Source organism: Myripristis murdjan, chromosome 2, assembly GCF_902150065.1.
Source record: "Myripristis murdjan chromosome 2, fMyrMur1.1, whole genome shotgun sequence".
Classification (NCBI taxonomy): domain Eukaryota; kingdom Metazoa; phylum Chordata; class Actinopteri; order Holocentriformes; family Holocentridae; genus Myripristis; species Myripristis murdjan.
The window spans coordinates 6,589,120-6,606,439 of record NC_043981.1 but is presented as its reverse complement, the minus strand read 5'-3'; the positions used below and the strand labels follow the sequence as shown (position 1 = coordinate 6,606,439).

Below are 17,320 nucleotides of genomic sequence, written 5' to 3'. Positions count from 1 at the left end.
GTGTTGATAGTGTTTTTTTTTTTTTTACTTGAACAGACATTTTTGCAGGCATTTGGCCATAATTTTCTGGCTCCTACTGATAAAAAATAAAGTCAGCTGATAAAACAGTGGAGCGACTGGTGGATTTACCAGCAACTGTGGCCACTTAACAAACAAAAGGTTTGACTCTTGAACTGATCGCAAAATAGTAAATGTAAAAGCAAAAGTAAACCCAGATGGCAAAGTGTAACTGACTTAAATGATGACTCAATGTTTTGGTTGAGGTTGAGAAACTTTCTGGGAATAACTTCAGTCATCTTAGATCACAGCCAGCACCCGAAGGAAACATTCCAAGTGCAAAAGCAATATGCACCTGTGGCTTGAAATGTTTAATAGCTGTTGGAGCATTTTGATTTTCTGGATTCAATGGTTAGGTCTACTTTCCACATTGGGGTTGCCAGTAGATTTTGAAAGCCAACATCCCAGGCAAAGACTAAAAAACTCAGAAACAGCACAACTGAGCGGTTCAAGTACTTACACAGCTACAAAAGAGTTTGTTGGTTTCAGGCTTAGACCCAGTTTCCACTCTTGACTTGCCAGGAAATTTTTAAATCCAACAGCCCAAGTAAAGGCTGAAAAGCTCTGAGAGAAGAGCCCCAACATGCAATATGACCCAGTGGATTGAAAAGTTGGTTACCAACCTCAAGATTTTAAGGTTGTGGGTGCAAGCCTAGGTAACTGAGTCAATTTTGAAAGTCAATATCCAAAGAAAAAACTGAAAAGCCCAAACTCTTGGCTGAAGCTGTGTGACCCAGTGGCTTTAAGAGTTGAGCAATTACATGAAAACTCTGCAGTTGTAGGTTCACGTCTGAGCAGTTTTACTTTTTAACTTTTTTTTTAAGCCAAAATCCTGAGTAAAGATTGAACATCTCTAAGAAAACTCTTCAACATCAGTATGACCACGTGGCTCAATATGTTAGATAGCTGACAGACTATTTTTAGGCTGTAGGTTCAAGCCTGAATCAGACAGTGAATTCTGAAAGCTGAAACACCGAAAGCATCAAAAGCACTGGAGGCTGTGTGACCCAGCAGCTTACAGTTGTGATGGTTCTGGAGTTGTGGGTTCAAGCCAAAGTGACAACATAAATTTTGCAATTTAACACTTAAAACTGAACAGTCCGTAGAGAACAGGAACTAAGGCAAGAGGGCCAGGTGGCTTGAAGACTTAAAAGGCTGCATGAAGATTTTGAGTTTGTGGGTTCAAGCCTGAGTCAAGTCAGTGCATTTTGAAATCTGAGAGCCAGACTGGAGCCTCAGAAAAGAGGGGTCGAACAATGTTAGTGAACGATCAAATGGCTGGTTCAAATCTACTCTCAAACGTTGGTAACTCGAGCAGAAAAAAACAACGAATCCTGCTTGGATGGTGATACAGTGTGTTACTACATCTGTGAGTAACAACCACAGTAGTTACAATTGTTTGCATTAGATTTAAAACAGCATCCAGGTGCATCATATCCACCTTATATGTGTGTATTTGTGATGTCACCTGTCAGCAATGCCGCAATATAAATTTCGTTTTAGTGTGACAACTTAGCATTTTATGACTCAGCAAAATTAGCAACACATACATTAAGTAGAAAACCAACCACAAAGGGATTCAAACCCACAGTCTTCTGATTGAAAGCCAAATGTCTTATTCACTGGGGGGAAGATCTGTTTTACTTCAAATATAAATCAGGTGTATCTGGCATGCCTGGTAGCATACAATGTAAACATTATACAAGACTATTTTAACATATTAATACTGATATTACGTGAGCTTACCTGAGGGCTTCAGCATAAAAAAGATATTCTTTCAGCTGGTCTGCGTAATGCTCCTCTTCTTCCAATATATCATCTATTGAGGCAGCATACCTACATAAATGTGACAAATGACAACACAGCTGTTTTAACAAGCAACACAGAAAAGATTACTACTGTTATTATAAACTGTATGTATTTAACCTGTGATAATAATGGCCTTGGAAAACAGATGATGGCCATGATATGAGTAAAATGAGGTACTGAAAGGACTGAAAGTAGCAAGTAGTAAATTCAGACTGTTTGAGCAATCACAAAATACACAAAATACAAGACTTTGACTACCTAGTCTGATTGGAAGTGACCTACTTATAGCACCTTGACGTTTCCTGATAATGGACAAGTCATCAAGGCCAGATGTGCAGAAGATACTCACGCATCCATGTGATGACCGGCACTCTGCAGTCCATCTCCCATCTCTTTCTCTATTGCACTCCACTCACTGCAATGTACATAGAAAGGGGCATATAAACACATTTTTGTAAATTAGTTGCTGGAGCTTCAACAAATCTGTATATTTGAAGAGATATCCATATAACCCCTTATGAAACACTTCATGCTTTTGTATTATTTGTTATAACATCTCTCCAAAATGACAAACACTTAAAAATGTGCACTCTCAGTTTTGAAAATAGTCTTGTGTAAAAGTATAGAATAACAGAAAAATGTTCTCTTTCTCTTTTTGAGACATTTTGGGGAGTATTTTCAAAAAAGGCAAAAAAAAAAAAAAAAAAAGGCAAGAAAACACAGAAAACGAAAGAGAAAGGCAGAAATACAATTGTTCATCACTAGTCCATTACTGTTTTCAGTTGAGAAGATCGACAAGAGGATCAAATAGACACCCTGTTGCCTGTTGCATTCCTATAATATGCCTTTGATATTTACATGATCTTTCAGTAGCATCTGTGTTGCTGAAAATACACCCCAGACCAGGCCACTACTATTACAAAATATTTTAGGGGAGACATGATTACAGTTAGTAATCATAGTTTTTATGACAGATGTTTGGTGTAAGCTGGGAGTGGAGCAGGTAATGCAACTGAGGAAATTAACCTGCACTGACCGCACTACGCTCAGCTGCTACAGTTACATAACTCGAGGTAAAGTTTAAACCTTCCAAACTATGTGTTTTGAAAAATAAGCATCAATAAAATGCTTAATGTCCACATCTGCTAAAAGAATAGGTTGACACTAAATATGTATTTAGCCTAGTGGTGTGGGAGCAGGGGTGGTGCTCCCACTGGGCCATCGCCCCTGTTAAAAAATAATAAATCACCTATATGCTAGTGTAATCGTATTCTTGGTGGCATACCTGAAGACTCTTCCGTAGTTCCCATGGACCTTGTACACACCATAAAGTCGGTCTGCAACCCTCTAGATTAATCAAAACAATATGTGATGCATAAAGCGGTCACTTGACTACAGGCACGTATTGTACAACAACTATGTATATTGCATAACACACTATATAAGTAAATAATTCCTAATGCAACACAGTTAACAACTGCACTGTGTCACTGAAATGGGAAACTCAGGCTGACAGTGAGGGAAAGACACATCTAATGTATTTTTCACAGGTGTAATAGATTACATCAGTGAAGGCTCTGTTCTATTTAGGTCTGACAGATAAGGGCCCTACTATTGTTCATGCTGGCTCACTGGAAAGCCTCTGCTACAGAACCTTAATTAAAGTCATTAATAATAACGGTGTTGGCCTGCTATTTCATGCTAAAATGGCTGCTGTGAAAAAAGGTGTTAAAAACACATTGTATTTTGTACAAGTTGTATAACATCTTCATGGTTTACAAAGTCTATAATTACAACTTAGATATTTAACATGCTGTTCTAAAAAAAGAGTGAAGACACAAATAATCACCGGCGCATTTACTGATTATCATTACTTAAGCTAAACCCAAACTAAACTTCAATATTCTCTGTTAACTGTATTCATCAAAGTGCTGTGAATTTACTAAGGAGGTGACATTACATTAAAAAACAAAACAAAAACAGGGTGATGACCTATATACAAAAAAATTCTGCAAACGGCATGGATGTTCAAAGACACAGCATCTAAAGTGTATTCCTTCACTACCAGCATGTATTTAAGTGTGTGTGTGTGTGTGTGTGTGTGTGTGTGTGTGTGTGTGTGTGTGTGAGACAGAGAGACTTACTGCTCGTGCTCGGAGCAGCTGAGAAGTGTGAGACTGCAGCTCATCACTGTAGTGTTTCATATCCACAAAGCGTCTGGGTAAAAGAAAATTGAAAAGTAAATGGACATATCGATAGTTCAATCGACAGAACAACAGATACACTGATCAATAACCTGATGAACGGCAACGGCTGACAACATTTCAATACAATTTAACCTCTCTTACAGTCAAAAACAGTAAAAAAAAAAAAAAAAAAAAATACATGTCAAAAGGACTTACTTGTCTGGGTTCCTCACCCTGAAGGTGGCACTCAAAGCTCTCAGCCTGGAGTCCGCCTGAAATTAAAGAGGTATAAGCTTGATATCATTGAATCATTCAATGATAAATGTTTTCTTTTTTTGATTTTAAAGGCTGCATTACAGTAAAGGGATGCAGTTCTCTAAACTCGGACTGTTCTCTGATTGTTGCAGCTGTTCTGTTACCTGCCACCACCTGCTTGGTCATCATATCCACTTTACTAATGAATGTCAAAAATCACATGTGTGTGAGTGAAACAGTCATACCTAAAATATCATTACAATATCAATACTGACATATTCTGGCTAAAATATTGTGATATTGACTTTGGCTTTACTGAAATGCCCACAGGACTAGATAAAGCTAAAGAAGCAACCAAGACATACCTTAGCCTGAAATCCTGTATCATACACCACCTCCTTCCAGCCATGTTCCTGCAAAACACAGGAGAGATAATTAATGAAGTCACTAGGTTAATCTGAGGTTACTCTCATTACAGAAACCAGTGGCTACAAAATGTAATCGAGTACAAATGCTGTTCACTATTTTTTTCTGTGAAATCCTGCTGTTCTTGACTGAAAGCTGAGAGAGCCACCTACCTCAGTCAGGAAGTGGTAGAGGATCTTGTCATTGGAGAGGATAGGATGTGACGCCACACGGAGCAAGAAGTTCTCCAGCCCGACCCTGCGACGCTCCACAAAGTCTGGGTCCATGTTGTCTGCCGACAACTTGTGCCACACGAACTCCGCCTACACACAAGAAACACCTTCTCTTAAATCAAGCTCTTTCAAAACTTTCAAGCTTCTCTAGCACATTATACCTGTTTAGGGTGGCTCAGAATGATTACTTCACCTCTTCATCACATTAAATCAGATATTAAAAGGGAAACATAACAAAGTTTCAGGTTCTGTCTCCAACACAACCATTTACTATAAAAGTAATTTCATAGTAATAATGAAATAATAATTTTAAAAATACCATATTACAATGCAACCATTTTCAACGATTTGCAGTACCCATGCAAGCCCTCCTTACACTCCCTGATAAACACTTACAAGTCATGGTACTATAAGAATGTTAGCCTTTTTGCAATCACTCCCCTTCCCCATTTTCTCTGATAATTCTGTAAATATTCATGTAACTACTTTCAGTAATGCTACACCTTGTAGCCATGCAAATTCATAAAGGATGAAGCAAAAGAAACTGTCATTTGTGTTTCATTCCTTGACTTAATATTTGAATGCTCTGGTGGAATTTTCTTTCATACTTTGCTCTATTGATTGTTTTGTTTAATCTGAACTTTATTGGGGCAAACCAGTGCATCAATTCTAGTATTTTTTTTTTTTTAGTTTACAAAAGTTTAAATATTTTTATTCCTTTTTTTATAATTTAGAATCCAACCATTTTCACCTGTTTTCTGTCTACTGTGAAGAGTGATCAAACCGAAATGTATAAAAAAGACGCTTGAGTGTCTTGACATACTTCAAGACATAGAAACATCACCGGGTTTAGTTTGTGCATGGCTGATAACTAAAACAGAGCAAACGGTATCACTGATTAGCACTGATTTTCCTATCAGAACTGGTGTCATTTTGCAGGAATGAGCAGAACGAAGAATGAAGAGTGCTGCAAATTGTTACAGATTGTTGTTACACTGAATTGGGCTCCTTATGGAAATCAGAGCCAGACTGAACTCACCCTCTTCTCAGGCAGAGGCGGCACGACGATGAATGGATAGGTGACTAAAAGGTAATTCCGCAGAAGCTCAAATTCACTGTATCTCCGCCACAGAGAGTCAGGGGCTGGGTTGCGGCCCTCAGCTATTGCATCCATTGGCCTTTGGGAACACAGTCAGGGGACGGTTTTATTTTATTAGGATGGTGACAGAAGTCGAGCCAGAATATGTATGTGAATGCTCATATCCAAGGATAACCTGTGAAGGGTCGTTCTCACCGTGTTTCGATGAGGTACACAGTGAACGTCTCCTGCATGTTCACTGAGTTTTTCCCGCTGCGTTTCTCTGCCTCAGCGACACTGATCTCCATCCTGCGCAGGAGAGTGGAGCCCTCCTCCACCATCTGAAACATCACACTGCAAGTTAACAAACTGAAACTAGATACACATTTCTTCTCATGAAGCTTTGGGTTTGCTGTTCCCACCTGTCCACTCATACATAACACAGTTTATTTCCATGCACATAAACTATAACAGCAAATACATCTCTGATATGTGTGCGCCTACCTCCTTAATTGAACTTGTGTGTACATATTTGCTATGTTGCCATTAACACAGAGGCGTATGGGTGGGTCATGTACGCCCCCTAGTGTCCGAAAAGTAAAATTAATTTAAACCAGTATCAGTATCTGTGCCACATAGACGATAACATCTGTCATGTTGCAACATAATGACCATATATTTCGCTTTAACCGTAGTTTTGTGTGAATTTCATTTGGTCTACAGGGCATTTCTCAGCCTGACGCTAGAATGACGCTAAAATGAAGGCTAACAGCTCCAATATATGCTAGCCTACTATTGCCGGTTAGTGAGGGTTTTTACAAAGGGACGACAACCAGTTACTTCGTTGCTATGTTAAAAGCAAATTGAGAAATGTGCCTGTAAACTACTCCATTACCGTGGTGACGGTGCTGTCCAGTCCGGCTGCTGGCTGGTCTGAGTCGCCAGTCGCCGCTGACTCTTCTTTTCCATCCTCCGCCATCCTCTTCTCCTCTCCTGCTGTTGTTGCTGAGCCAGGACGCATGCGCATAGCAGCGTATCATCATCCAGCCAGGCGTGCCTCCGGCCAGGGAGGTCAAAGATTGTCGAGAGAGAAGATGGATCACTCTGTACTGGAAAATACGCACAGTTTGATGGATAGACAGGACACATACAGCACGGATCTTTTCTCACATCCAGTCTTTTTGCCTCGATTGTTCACACTCATCTTTGTCTGTGACCCATACCTGGCATCAGTGTGGGCAGATCTCTCCTCTAATATTTGATATCCGACCCCTCATGCACACATTTACAACAAGCATGCATGCTGAACAACCAGGGGAGCAAATCCAACTCGCTCAGCTGTTGAGGCTGAGAGCAAAAAGGCAAAAAGAGGCCTTGGGCAGTTCTATTTTAACTTCAGCAGCAAGTAGACCAAATGGAAATTCACTTGGGGTTTGTGAGCAACACAGAATAACTTGTCAGTGCATGGCAATGAACAGGCGACTGTAACGTTAATAGATCTGTTACTATATGAAATAAAATAGACATTTGCATCTTTTCTTTTACTTTAATAGCATCATAAGACTTAATTCCAGACAACAGCCAGTTCATATAAATGAGTAGGGCAGATAGGGGTACAAAGCTTGATGCACATGTGCAAATGGTTACATCTAACACACCAAGGACACATGGTGTTTTTTTGACAGGTCACATCCATAGAGATAGAAGACAGGATAATTATAGTCAAACACTTTACATCAGACACTGATATTGTCCAGCTCTCTCTAGTTTTTTTCTAGCTTGATTTCAATTATGCAACAGAACACAAAGAAAGCTGCTTTTCCAGCTGCCTTTTGGCTGCACTCTTGCTCTTTACACTTGATTATCAAGTGCTCTTTGCACTTGATTATAAAATTGGAAATCTGTAAACTGACTTTCACTACAGGTCATTGCTCTATTGCCCCTTGAAGTGATACTTGGCTCGCAGCAATACAGCACAATAATACAACAATATAAGCTGTAAGACACTCAAGTAACTCATCAAATACTGAATGAAACATTAAAAACACAACAATAAAAAAGTAATACACAAAAGTAGTCCATGTAATCGTACACGGTATCCAGTTAAAAGTATTGCCTGCTAAAGGGTGCAATGAAAATGTGCTAGAATGCAGTGTGCAATGCCAGAGTGTGTTAGCCATTAGCCATTTTATCCAACAACGGTGAACAAAATAAAAAAGAACATTTTGTATTTGTTTAAGAATTTCTTAAATCTAGTGCACTTTGCGCCTACATCTTTGGGAAGGAATAAAATACCCCCATGTGATAATTTTAGTGGATGATGAACAAGTGCTTTAAAAAAGCCAGCAAAGCAAAGAAAATGTTAAGTAAAGCCATCAGTGTGGGCTACAGTCCACAGTGAATATATTAAGGGTGCTTTCACACCTACAGTTCACCTCCTTTGCTCTGATTTAGGGGTGAAGTGGCTATTATGTGTCAGTTTTCCATGTGGTCAGGTTAATGTTCACACAGAACTGTATGAAATATAACCAAAATTTATAAGCAAATGACACACAGTTGAGAACGTTGTTCAGATGGATAGATAATACAAAGGAACACCTTGTAATATCCCAATTGCAGATAACAGCATATTGCTACAATGGAGCAATACATCAAAAGCATAACGTCTCTATTTTTACGTGTTTGCACATGTCATCCTTAAATTGTTTGTCCCTGACTCACTTTTGGCAGCACGAGCAGCTACAGGTCTCAGCATCAACACACCTAATATGCAATTCACTGCATTTGAACACCCGTTCTCACCAAACCAGAATATCAGAGTAAACGCTAACCCTAACCTAGATCTCCAATCAAACCAACTCCTCAAGTAAGTGATACAAACCTTGCAGAACACCTTGGATATTTGGCAAAATAAAACAATCCATTAAAAGCTATACAATAATGTACAGGAACACAATTTTGTCGCATGGTTCATATGACCTGACTCTGTTTGAACCACTTACACACTACCATGCTCAATCTAAAACACTTTGCACATTTCTATTTTTCTAATTATAGTCTGGGTTTTATTTTTTCAGCAATATTGTCATAGTAAAGTATGAATATGTGGGCTGTGTTGTAAGGACCTAAGTGGGCATGGCTGGAGAGGCCCCATTTCTGAGACTGCCGCACATATTGTCAAGTCACCACCACATTGGCCCAGGACATTCAAAATAGCCCTGTGGCTAATGATGCCTCTCACTCTTCTTCTTGCTTTAGTCAGGTTACAATCCCATTGCCTCATCTATGAAGATAAATCAATGGAGAATTGTATCAGCATATATTTGCAAAACTCTCAAAAAAGACCATATTGTGCAGTTCAGTATCGGCCTGCTATAAATTACATTTTTTTTCAATCGCTTTTTCCAGTATAATGAAATCGGGATCCACTTTGTTGTCATCTTCACCTCCAAACCACAGCGGAAGTTTTCTGTTGCAAATGTGTTCATACCTTTTCATTGGAGTCACACATTTTTCACGCTCTTTTGCACAACACTTCTCACGTGTCATTTACATGGCTCTGACTCCACTGACTTCACTATGGTAGTCAAAAGCAAAACATCTGCTCACAGCTGATAGAAATGACGTGCATCACTGTGAAATCACTAGTACACCTGCATCACTACCCTTTCCACAAATCACCATTCACCAATCAATCAGTATGCACCTACAAAAAAGGGGCCTATAAATTGTATTCTATATGTGTGGTGGGAATTTCTGGACACAGAGGACACGCAACAAGAGTCTAGTACACACTGGATTTTATTCGCAACACTTGCAAGTGGATGCCTTAGCCAATGACAAGCAATGTCTGAGGACCAAGAGCGTACTGCTGTTTGGTGCAGCCTGCTTTTATACACAGTCACCACATGCCGTTTGGACATCTGTAGTACATACATCACGTTGTCTGACATTTTCATCCTGTTGACCTTCTTGTCAGGTTAATGTACATCCCATGTGAGTAAACTCTTGTTTGTACGTAGACATCCAGTAACAACACCAATGGTCGTAACTGACCATGCCGGCACCTCTGTGTCCCCACTTTGAACTTCCAGCGTCTGTGTCTTCAATTTGACACCTGGTATCTCTGTGTCCTTAGTTTAACCCCAACTTTTATGATCCTCACAGGTGGTATAAGACTTGTGCTGTATTTTCCCACAACAGTATGTATTTTTTTTTTCAACTCCTTTGAGTTTTTCTGTGTAATACTGTATGTGAATTACGGTATTTCAGCTTTTGCCATCAATGCAGTAAAATTTCATTTCAAAGACTTTCTGAGTTTGGATGCAATTCTTCACTGTAAGTTCACATTTGAATGTGTAGCACACAGGAGAACCTTGTTCAAACTGATAGCTGTATTTTGTATTCTGTTGTCAACAGTACAGTATAGCTGATTGAGGGAATCTACTCATTTGGGCATAAGTTGAGTTGTTTGAGGGAAATATTGGCTTTTGCTACCATGGTTTCCGAGTTGACAGAAGAGGTAAAGCGATTGAAAAAAACTGTAACAGGTAAAAAGTGTACAGCTCTTAAGTTTAGATTGTGATGCCTATGCCTGTGAGACAGTTAAGCAATTAGGTGTTTTGTTGGGTATTGGCCAGCTGGTCCAATACCAAGGGCCAATGCCTTGTTGAATTGCAGCCTTTGTTTCGGTAGATAGCTTTCTTCAAGGAATTACACATACAGAGTCAAGAGGTGGAATAAAGACAAAGGTGTAGGTTAAAACAGCCAATCACATGCAGGCCAATCTGTATGTGGCCAATGAAATGACAGCACCACCCTCCAGGTTGTGACTTCCACTCTCACCCACACAGTTGGTGGTAAAGACTCATTTACTGACTCATTTACTCAAACATGTCTCAGACAGACACTTTGGATGGTTACCTCCATTATTGGCTGTACAGCCCATGCACTATGGGTGGAGCTTGTCCCCTTGCCATATCCACCGTGTCTATCAATGTATCACCATGTGAATACAATACCGGTGCAGTGAGGGAGTGATATACTTTTTTGCAACTGGGAAACTACACGATCAGCTCTTGATTCCACAATGGCTGTCAATATTCCAGGTCTGGTAATGATGGTGATATTCTACTTGCTGGTGCTGGGAATTGGCATCATGGCATCTGTAAAGACTAAGAAGCTGGAAAAAGATGCCCAGGGTGGCCAGATGGAAGTTGCCTTTTTAGCTAACCGGGGGGTCAACTTGGCAGTGGGTATTTTCACAATGTCAGGTGAGTTTCAGCTGTTTTTTTTTTTTTTGTTTGTTTGTTTTTTGTTTGTTTTGTTTTGTTTTGTTTTGTTTTGTTTTGTTTTGTTTTTTTCTTGTACACCATGAGGATTAACCCTCCTATTATCTTTGTGGATCAATTTGACCTCATTCAATGTTTAATACCTCTGAATACATGATTAACATTGTTTTGTTTGTTTGCTTAACATTTAATGATTTTTTTCTAATTTAATGGGGACAAGTGGGTAAACATAAAATTAACATTATGTTTTCAGTGTCCTGGACACGTTTGTACTTTGGGGTCAATTTGATCCCAGGCTGTTTTAGCTGTATAAAACATAGAAGAAATATCAGCATTTTACATACTTGACACATGAACTTGGGTAACAGTTTCTATTATAATCATTTTCTGGAGGTTTATATTACTGGGATTATTAGTTGATCAAAAAAAATGTTGGCAAATTTGAAGGTAACAGGAGGGTTAAAACTATGCCTAATCTCAACCACCCCTATTGTGCAATACAATGATGTTACAGTTTTTTTCCATCGCTTTTTTCAGTATAATGAAACAGGGATCCACTTTGTTGTCATCTTCACCTTGAAACCACAGTAGAAGTTTTATTTTGCAAATGTGTTCATACCTTTTCATTGGATTCACACATTTTTCATACTCTTTTGCAATAGTGATGATGGATGGTGAAAGCACTTATTATGGTTTTGATGACTGGCTTTCTGTGAACTGGTCAATTCAATATCTGGTCAATAACATTACATTCATTTTCTGGAAAATGAGTTGGACTCTTTTTCTGTTGTAGCCACATGGGTTGGAGGTGCCTTTATCATTGGTGTTGCAGAGACAGTGTACAGTCCCAACAAAGGACTGCTCTGGGCTCTTATCCCCCTGCAAATATCATTCTCATTTGTTATAGGTAAGATCCTGTTAACTATTACTCCGAGTCACATTCAAATGGGCATAGGAAGATTTTAGTTATACATCTGTTTTAATATGTCTAGCAATCAATTTCAGAACCCACTTCAAAATTATTGTATTTTATTTTGAAAAGAGCCATGTAAATAAAACATGATGGTTTTTTCCCGAAAGTATTTACCACATGGAAAAGTGTCATTTCCTCTGCCTCCTGCCTCCTGAAATTCATCAGTCAATATTTCAACCAGTACATGCCCTGCGGTGCTGCTGCTCTGTTGGCTTTGTGCAAGCAGTGTGCAAGAGATTGGTGTTTGCAAAGTTTGGCTTGAGGGTGATACTAGAGGAAACGTCATGAAGTCACCAAACTAGAGGGTTCATCATCTGGGGGAGCATGGATGCATTCCCTAAATTTCACAGCAGTGAGCCCTGTAGATTTGTGGAAATGTTGCCTCAGAGTAAAGTATTAACAGACAGACAGTCGTCACTGCAGGTCGTCTTTCCACCCTGCAATTTATAGCTACCCTGTTGTTGTTGCCTGGTTCGAGCGTTATAAATCTGTTTCTCAGCCCAACAATAAGCTCCCCCTTTGTCCCCAGGACAAAGGGGGAGCTTCACAATGGCACAAAGGGGGAGTCCTCCCCTAGGCCTAGGTAACTATCAGCATTCACTTCTCTGAAAGTGCAGATACAGCATATCCAAATTTCATATCAGTCATGGTTCATAAGACAATGACATGGTGACAAAGCTTGCCTTGATGCTGAAAGTCTGCATTTTTTAATTGAAGCTCAAACACAAAAGTAATCCAAGTGATCCAGTCTCTCAGTACCTGTTTTCCCTCACATTGCACCAAACCAGCAGGGTACCAACAGTGCAGGGTCTGCGCTTGTTGAAATAAGGACTGATGAATTTCAGAAGCCGTTTCTGCAAGCAATCTGCCAGGAGGAGGAATGGATTTGTGCACTTACAGATGCTCTTGACACCCTCTAGTGGCCAGAAAACTGCTCAGCGCAGCATTAGCAATAATTTCAAATATGAATTGGTGCTGTGAGTTGTGATAAGTTTCTTCTAAAAAGAGTTTACCACACTTGTTTAATAGGACAATAGTATTGATTTTTGGAAGAAAGGAATTTATACTTGTTTCTAACAAATTTATGACAAATGTTACTTGACTGGCAAATACTAAGGATACCAAAGTATGTCAGTGTGAAAAAAGCAGTTTACTGCTCTTTAATGTTCAATAAAAAAAAATATGCATGCTCTTGCTTTTGGTCTTTTACAGGTGGGCTATTCTTCACCAAGCCAATGAGGGACAACAATTATATCACTATGATGGGTCCTTTTGAGCACAAGTATGGAAAAGTACTGACTGGGCTCTTTTCCATTATTCCACTATTAACTGAAGTCCTGTGGGCTCCTTCCACACTGATTTCTTTGGGTAAAAGCTTGTGAACACACAGCAATGCACACATTCTCTTTGTTTCTCATGACACTTTTCTTCATACATTTAACTGCTGTGTGTGTGTGTGTGTGTGTGTGTGTGTGTGTGTGTGTGCTTTCCACAGGGGCAACCATGAGCGTGGTTTTGGATTTGCCCTTCAGTCTCTGTGTATGGATCTCTGCTACAGTGGCTATCATCTACACTGTTCTTGGAGGTCTCTATTCAGTTGCTTACACTGATATCATCCAGCTCTGTCTGGTGTTTTCTAGCTTGGTGAGTGTTACACAACTGATCATCAAGAAGGCTGTTTCCCACTAACCATGTCTCTTGGAACTGTATCAACATAAACACCTATCACATTCAATAACTTCACAGTTTAAGGATGGATGATTTATTCCAGTGGCTCATTTGAATTTTGCTGTGTGGCACTCTCCATCCACAGTGGCTGTGCATCCCCTTTGTTCTGACAAGTGATGTTTACACTGATATCACGAAAACAGCGTTCAACCAAACATATCAGGCACCCTGGATTGGCAAGATTGAGTCTGATGACATCTGGAGGTGGATCGATCAGTTTCTGGTGATGGTAAGGCCATGTGACAAAGTATTTGTTTAAAATTCACTGTGTTTGAACCTGTTGGAGCCCAGTAGCTTTTCTCAAGTTTGCCGTGTTTTACAGTTGCTGCCATTGTATTTCAGTGTTCTGTCAGACCCCATAAAAAATGCTTAGATGAAACAAAAGGGCACTCAGTAAGCAGCTGGAAGATACCGCCTTGCATTTGCTAAGACTAATCCCTTTGAAGGAAGGGAGTGATCACATAACCCGCCTCCGGAAGTTTCACCTCCATGGTGGAGGCAAAAATATCTCAAATGCATTCCCAGAGAAACTGAACTGTGAAACTGAGCAGTGGTACTACATTGTTTTTTTAGATTCAGATTCAGATGTCATATTAAGTTTAATGTGAAATTTGACAAGAATACAACTATAAGACACACAAGTAACACATGAAAGGCTCAATAAAACAATAAAACCACTAAAACAAAAGTAATTTCACAAATGTCTTAAGGGAAAGAGCTCCCCGTAAAAAAGGATGTCTGACAAAGCCGGCTACTGCACTCACAATTATACTGGCTACTGACTACACTATTGAATAAATGCTTTTTGTTTTGCATCTTTAGATTTCTGTGCCATCAAAGCAATTAAAATGTTTAAACTGATCTACAGAATAAAATCAGTGTGCTTAATTGCTTACTGCAGAAATTACAGTCTTTGTTGGCCCTTCTTCTTTCACAGCACAGTTTCTCATCAGTGCAATCATTTCAGACGTGTGTGGGCCAAACAGTGTGTGTGTATTTGTGTGTGTGTTGCAGTAGATGCAGCACTGGGAATAGGGCCAAAATGTCCACTGTAATTTACCCCAACTTGAGCGCACATAAACCCTTCACGGTCGGTTTCACAAAGAAAACACATCTACTGATGTAAGGTCAACACAATAGACAGTAATGCTGCTTATAAATGCCTTATCACAGGTTCCAGTGTGTTTGTGCCCAACACCAACTGGCGGTGTTTTAATCCTGTGCTGCAGAGAACACCACTGCTTCTCCAAAACCTTTCAATTTCGGCTGCTCACTGCTCGATGACTGTAGCTGTAACAATATCGAGAGCTGTGGGTTTTTCACAGGCAGTCGTGTCTTGCAAAAATCTCCCCCATACAGGAAAAATATGTCCTGATGTCTCCATTTGTTCAGTTTACGTCCAACATATGGCAAAGTCATTTCAGTGGTCATCAAGGTTAGGTGTAAGGTGCTTATGGCTATCATTAAGGAAGGGCTATAGAGAATAAATGTAGGTCAAATAGGTCATGACTTCATGACTTAAAAAGAATTTGGGAAGAAGTTAAAGTGGTCTGCCACTTAAATGCCTAAAATATGTAAAATGCACAAAGATGCCACGGCCAGAGATGATTCCAGCTTTAATCTTTCAGAGTGTGGGGAATTTGGCAACTCAAGACTTTCATCAAAGGACGCTCTCGTCCAGCTCAACCTCCACAGCCAGGATCATCTGTTTCGCTGCAGCGGGTGTTGTCATCATTCTTGGAATTCCTCCGATATTGATTGGTGCCGTTGCAGCTTCAACAGGTAGGCTGCACTGGAGGTTACCTTTGCCAAACCACATCACCAACTACACCGTCTGACTAGAAGCTCCTGTATCAGCTCTGACTGTCTAATTTATCTCCTGTTATGTTTCAGACTGGAATTTGACATCATACGGTTCTCCCACTCCATTTGAGCGAGGCCACACGGCTATGATACTGCCCATCACTCTTCAGCATCTGACCCCGACTTACGTCTTCGCTTTTGGCATTGGAGCGATTGCCGCCGCCGCGATGTCATCAGCTGACTCTTTCCTGTTGTCGGCCAGCTCCATCTTCACCAAAAACATCTACACGCTCATCAGGAGTCAGGTGCAAGGAACTGGAGGGTGAAAGAGTTAGGCCAAGGGGGCACAACTGTTATAAAGGCAGAAATAATCTCACTGGCTGAGTTAAACCCAAATGGGCCCAAACAACCACACCTTTCCAGCAATCTTAAGATAGATAGATACCTTCAGGACTTGTCATATTCTGTGAAGGTACTTTGATTTCCCTGTCTTTTTTGCCTCGTCATCATGCTTCTCCTGTGATGGCATAGGAAGTTAAAAAATAGCCAAATTTTAACTACACTGCACAGGTCATTACTGTACATGCATGAGAATGTACACTTGCTGAGTTGACTTGACCCAGCTCCTGGGTTTTTACCATCAAATGATCAACCCAGCAGTCTGGGTTGATCATTGCTGTCTCGAATTTAGATACTTCTGGCCATTTCATCTGCTATGCTGTGTCTATATGTGGGATGATATTTTGTTTTTGAGTTTTAAACACCGACAAGTATGTGCTCCTCTCTTTAGGCATCAAATAAGGAGCTGCAGTGGGTGATCCGTGTCTCCGTGGTGGTTGTAGGACTTTTCGGCACATCTCTCTCCGCCCTGGAAAACAGCGTCATGGTGTTCTGGATCCTCGCCTCGGACCTGACTTACACCGTCCTTCTCCCTCAGCTGATTTGCGTCCTCTATTTGGAGATATCCAATGGCTACGGGGCCATCATGGGCTACTTTGTTGCACTGCTGATGAGAGTGTTGTGTGGAGAGCCGTTGTTAGGCATCCCCGTCATCCTCCAATTCCCAGGCTGCACTCTGGAAAATGGGGTTTATATTCAGCATTGGCCCATCAAGACCATCTGCATGCTCTCTGGTCTACTCTCCATTTTCGTGTTTTCCCTCGTGGCCTCACACCTGTTCAACAAGGGGATCCTTCCTGAGGAGTGGGACGTGTTCAAGGTGAAATTCCAGGAAGCACCGACACCGCTGGATGACATCAACGAGGAGGCGGTCAAAGAGGAGGCACTCGCTCCAAATGAAAATGGCAGCTCTGTGTTGGAGCCAATGCTGGACACAAGGTGCTAATTCTCCATTCTGCACTTTAAAAATAAATGTTTTAGGACTAGTATGGTTACGCTTCCACTGTCCACTTGAAATTTTCTGTGTCCGTTTTTGAACTTGGATTTCACAGTTTTGGAAAGCATGTGCATGTTTGGAAAGTGGGCCATAGATACATCAGATT

General features: G+C 40.3%; 2 protein-coding genes across 2 annotated transcripts in view; one reads left to right on the top strand and one right to left on the bottom strand.

Annotated features, from left to right (window-relative positions):
• The window catches only part of LOC115372541 (sorting nexin-4-like), a 28,986-nt gene extending 21,942 nt beyond the window's left edge, over positions 1-7,044 (bottom strand). The window contains exons 1-10 of the mRNA XM_030070535.1: positions 6,919-7,044; positions 6,240-6,364; positions 5,985-6,123; positions 4,886-5,035; positions 4,673-4,720; positions 4,269-4,324; positions 4,011-4,083; positions 3,152-3,213; positions 2,216-2,281; positions 1,804-1,893 (exon numbers count right to left, since the gene is read on the bottom strand). Of these exons, the coding sequence (XP_029926395.1) occupies positions 1,804-1,893; positions 2,216-2,281; positions 3,152-3,213; positions 4,011-4,083; positions 4,269-4,324; positions 4,673-4,720; positions 4,886-5,035; positions 5,985-6,123; positions 6,240-6,364; positions 6,919-7,044 (935 nt within the window). The remainder of the gene's footprint in view (positions 1-1,803; positions 1,894-2,215; positions 2,282-3,151; positions 3,214-4,010; positions 4,084-4,268; positions 4,325-4,672; positions 4,721-4,885; positions 5,036-5,984; positions 6,124-6,239; positions 6,365-6,918) is intronic.
• Positions 7,045-11,112: 4,068 nt separating this feature from the next.
• LOC115375841 (high-affinity choline transporter 1-like) lies at positions 11,113-17,163 on the top strand. Its single transcript, XM_030075419.1, has 8 exons — positions 11,113-11,296; positions 12,108-12,221; positions 13,500-13,655; positions 13,783-13,931; positions 14,101-14,244; positions 15,644-15,797; positions 15,909-16,123; positions 16,609-17,163. Exons 1-8 carry the CDS (start codon positions 11,113-11,115, stop codon positions 17,161-17,163), a joined length of 1,671 nt encoding a protein of 556 aa, XP_029931279.1.
• The last annotated feature ends 157 nt before the right edge of the window (positions 17,164-17,320 follow it).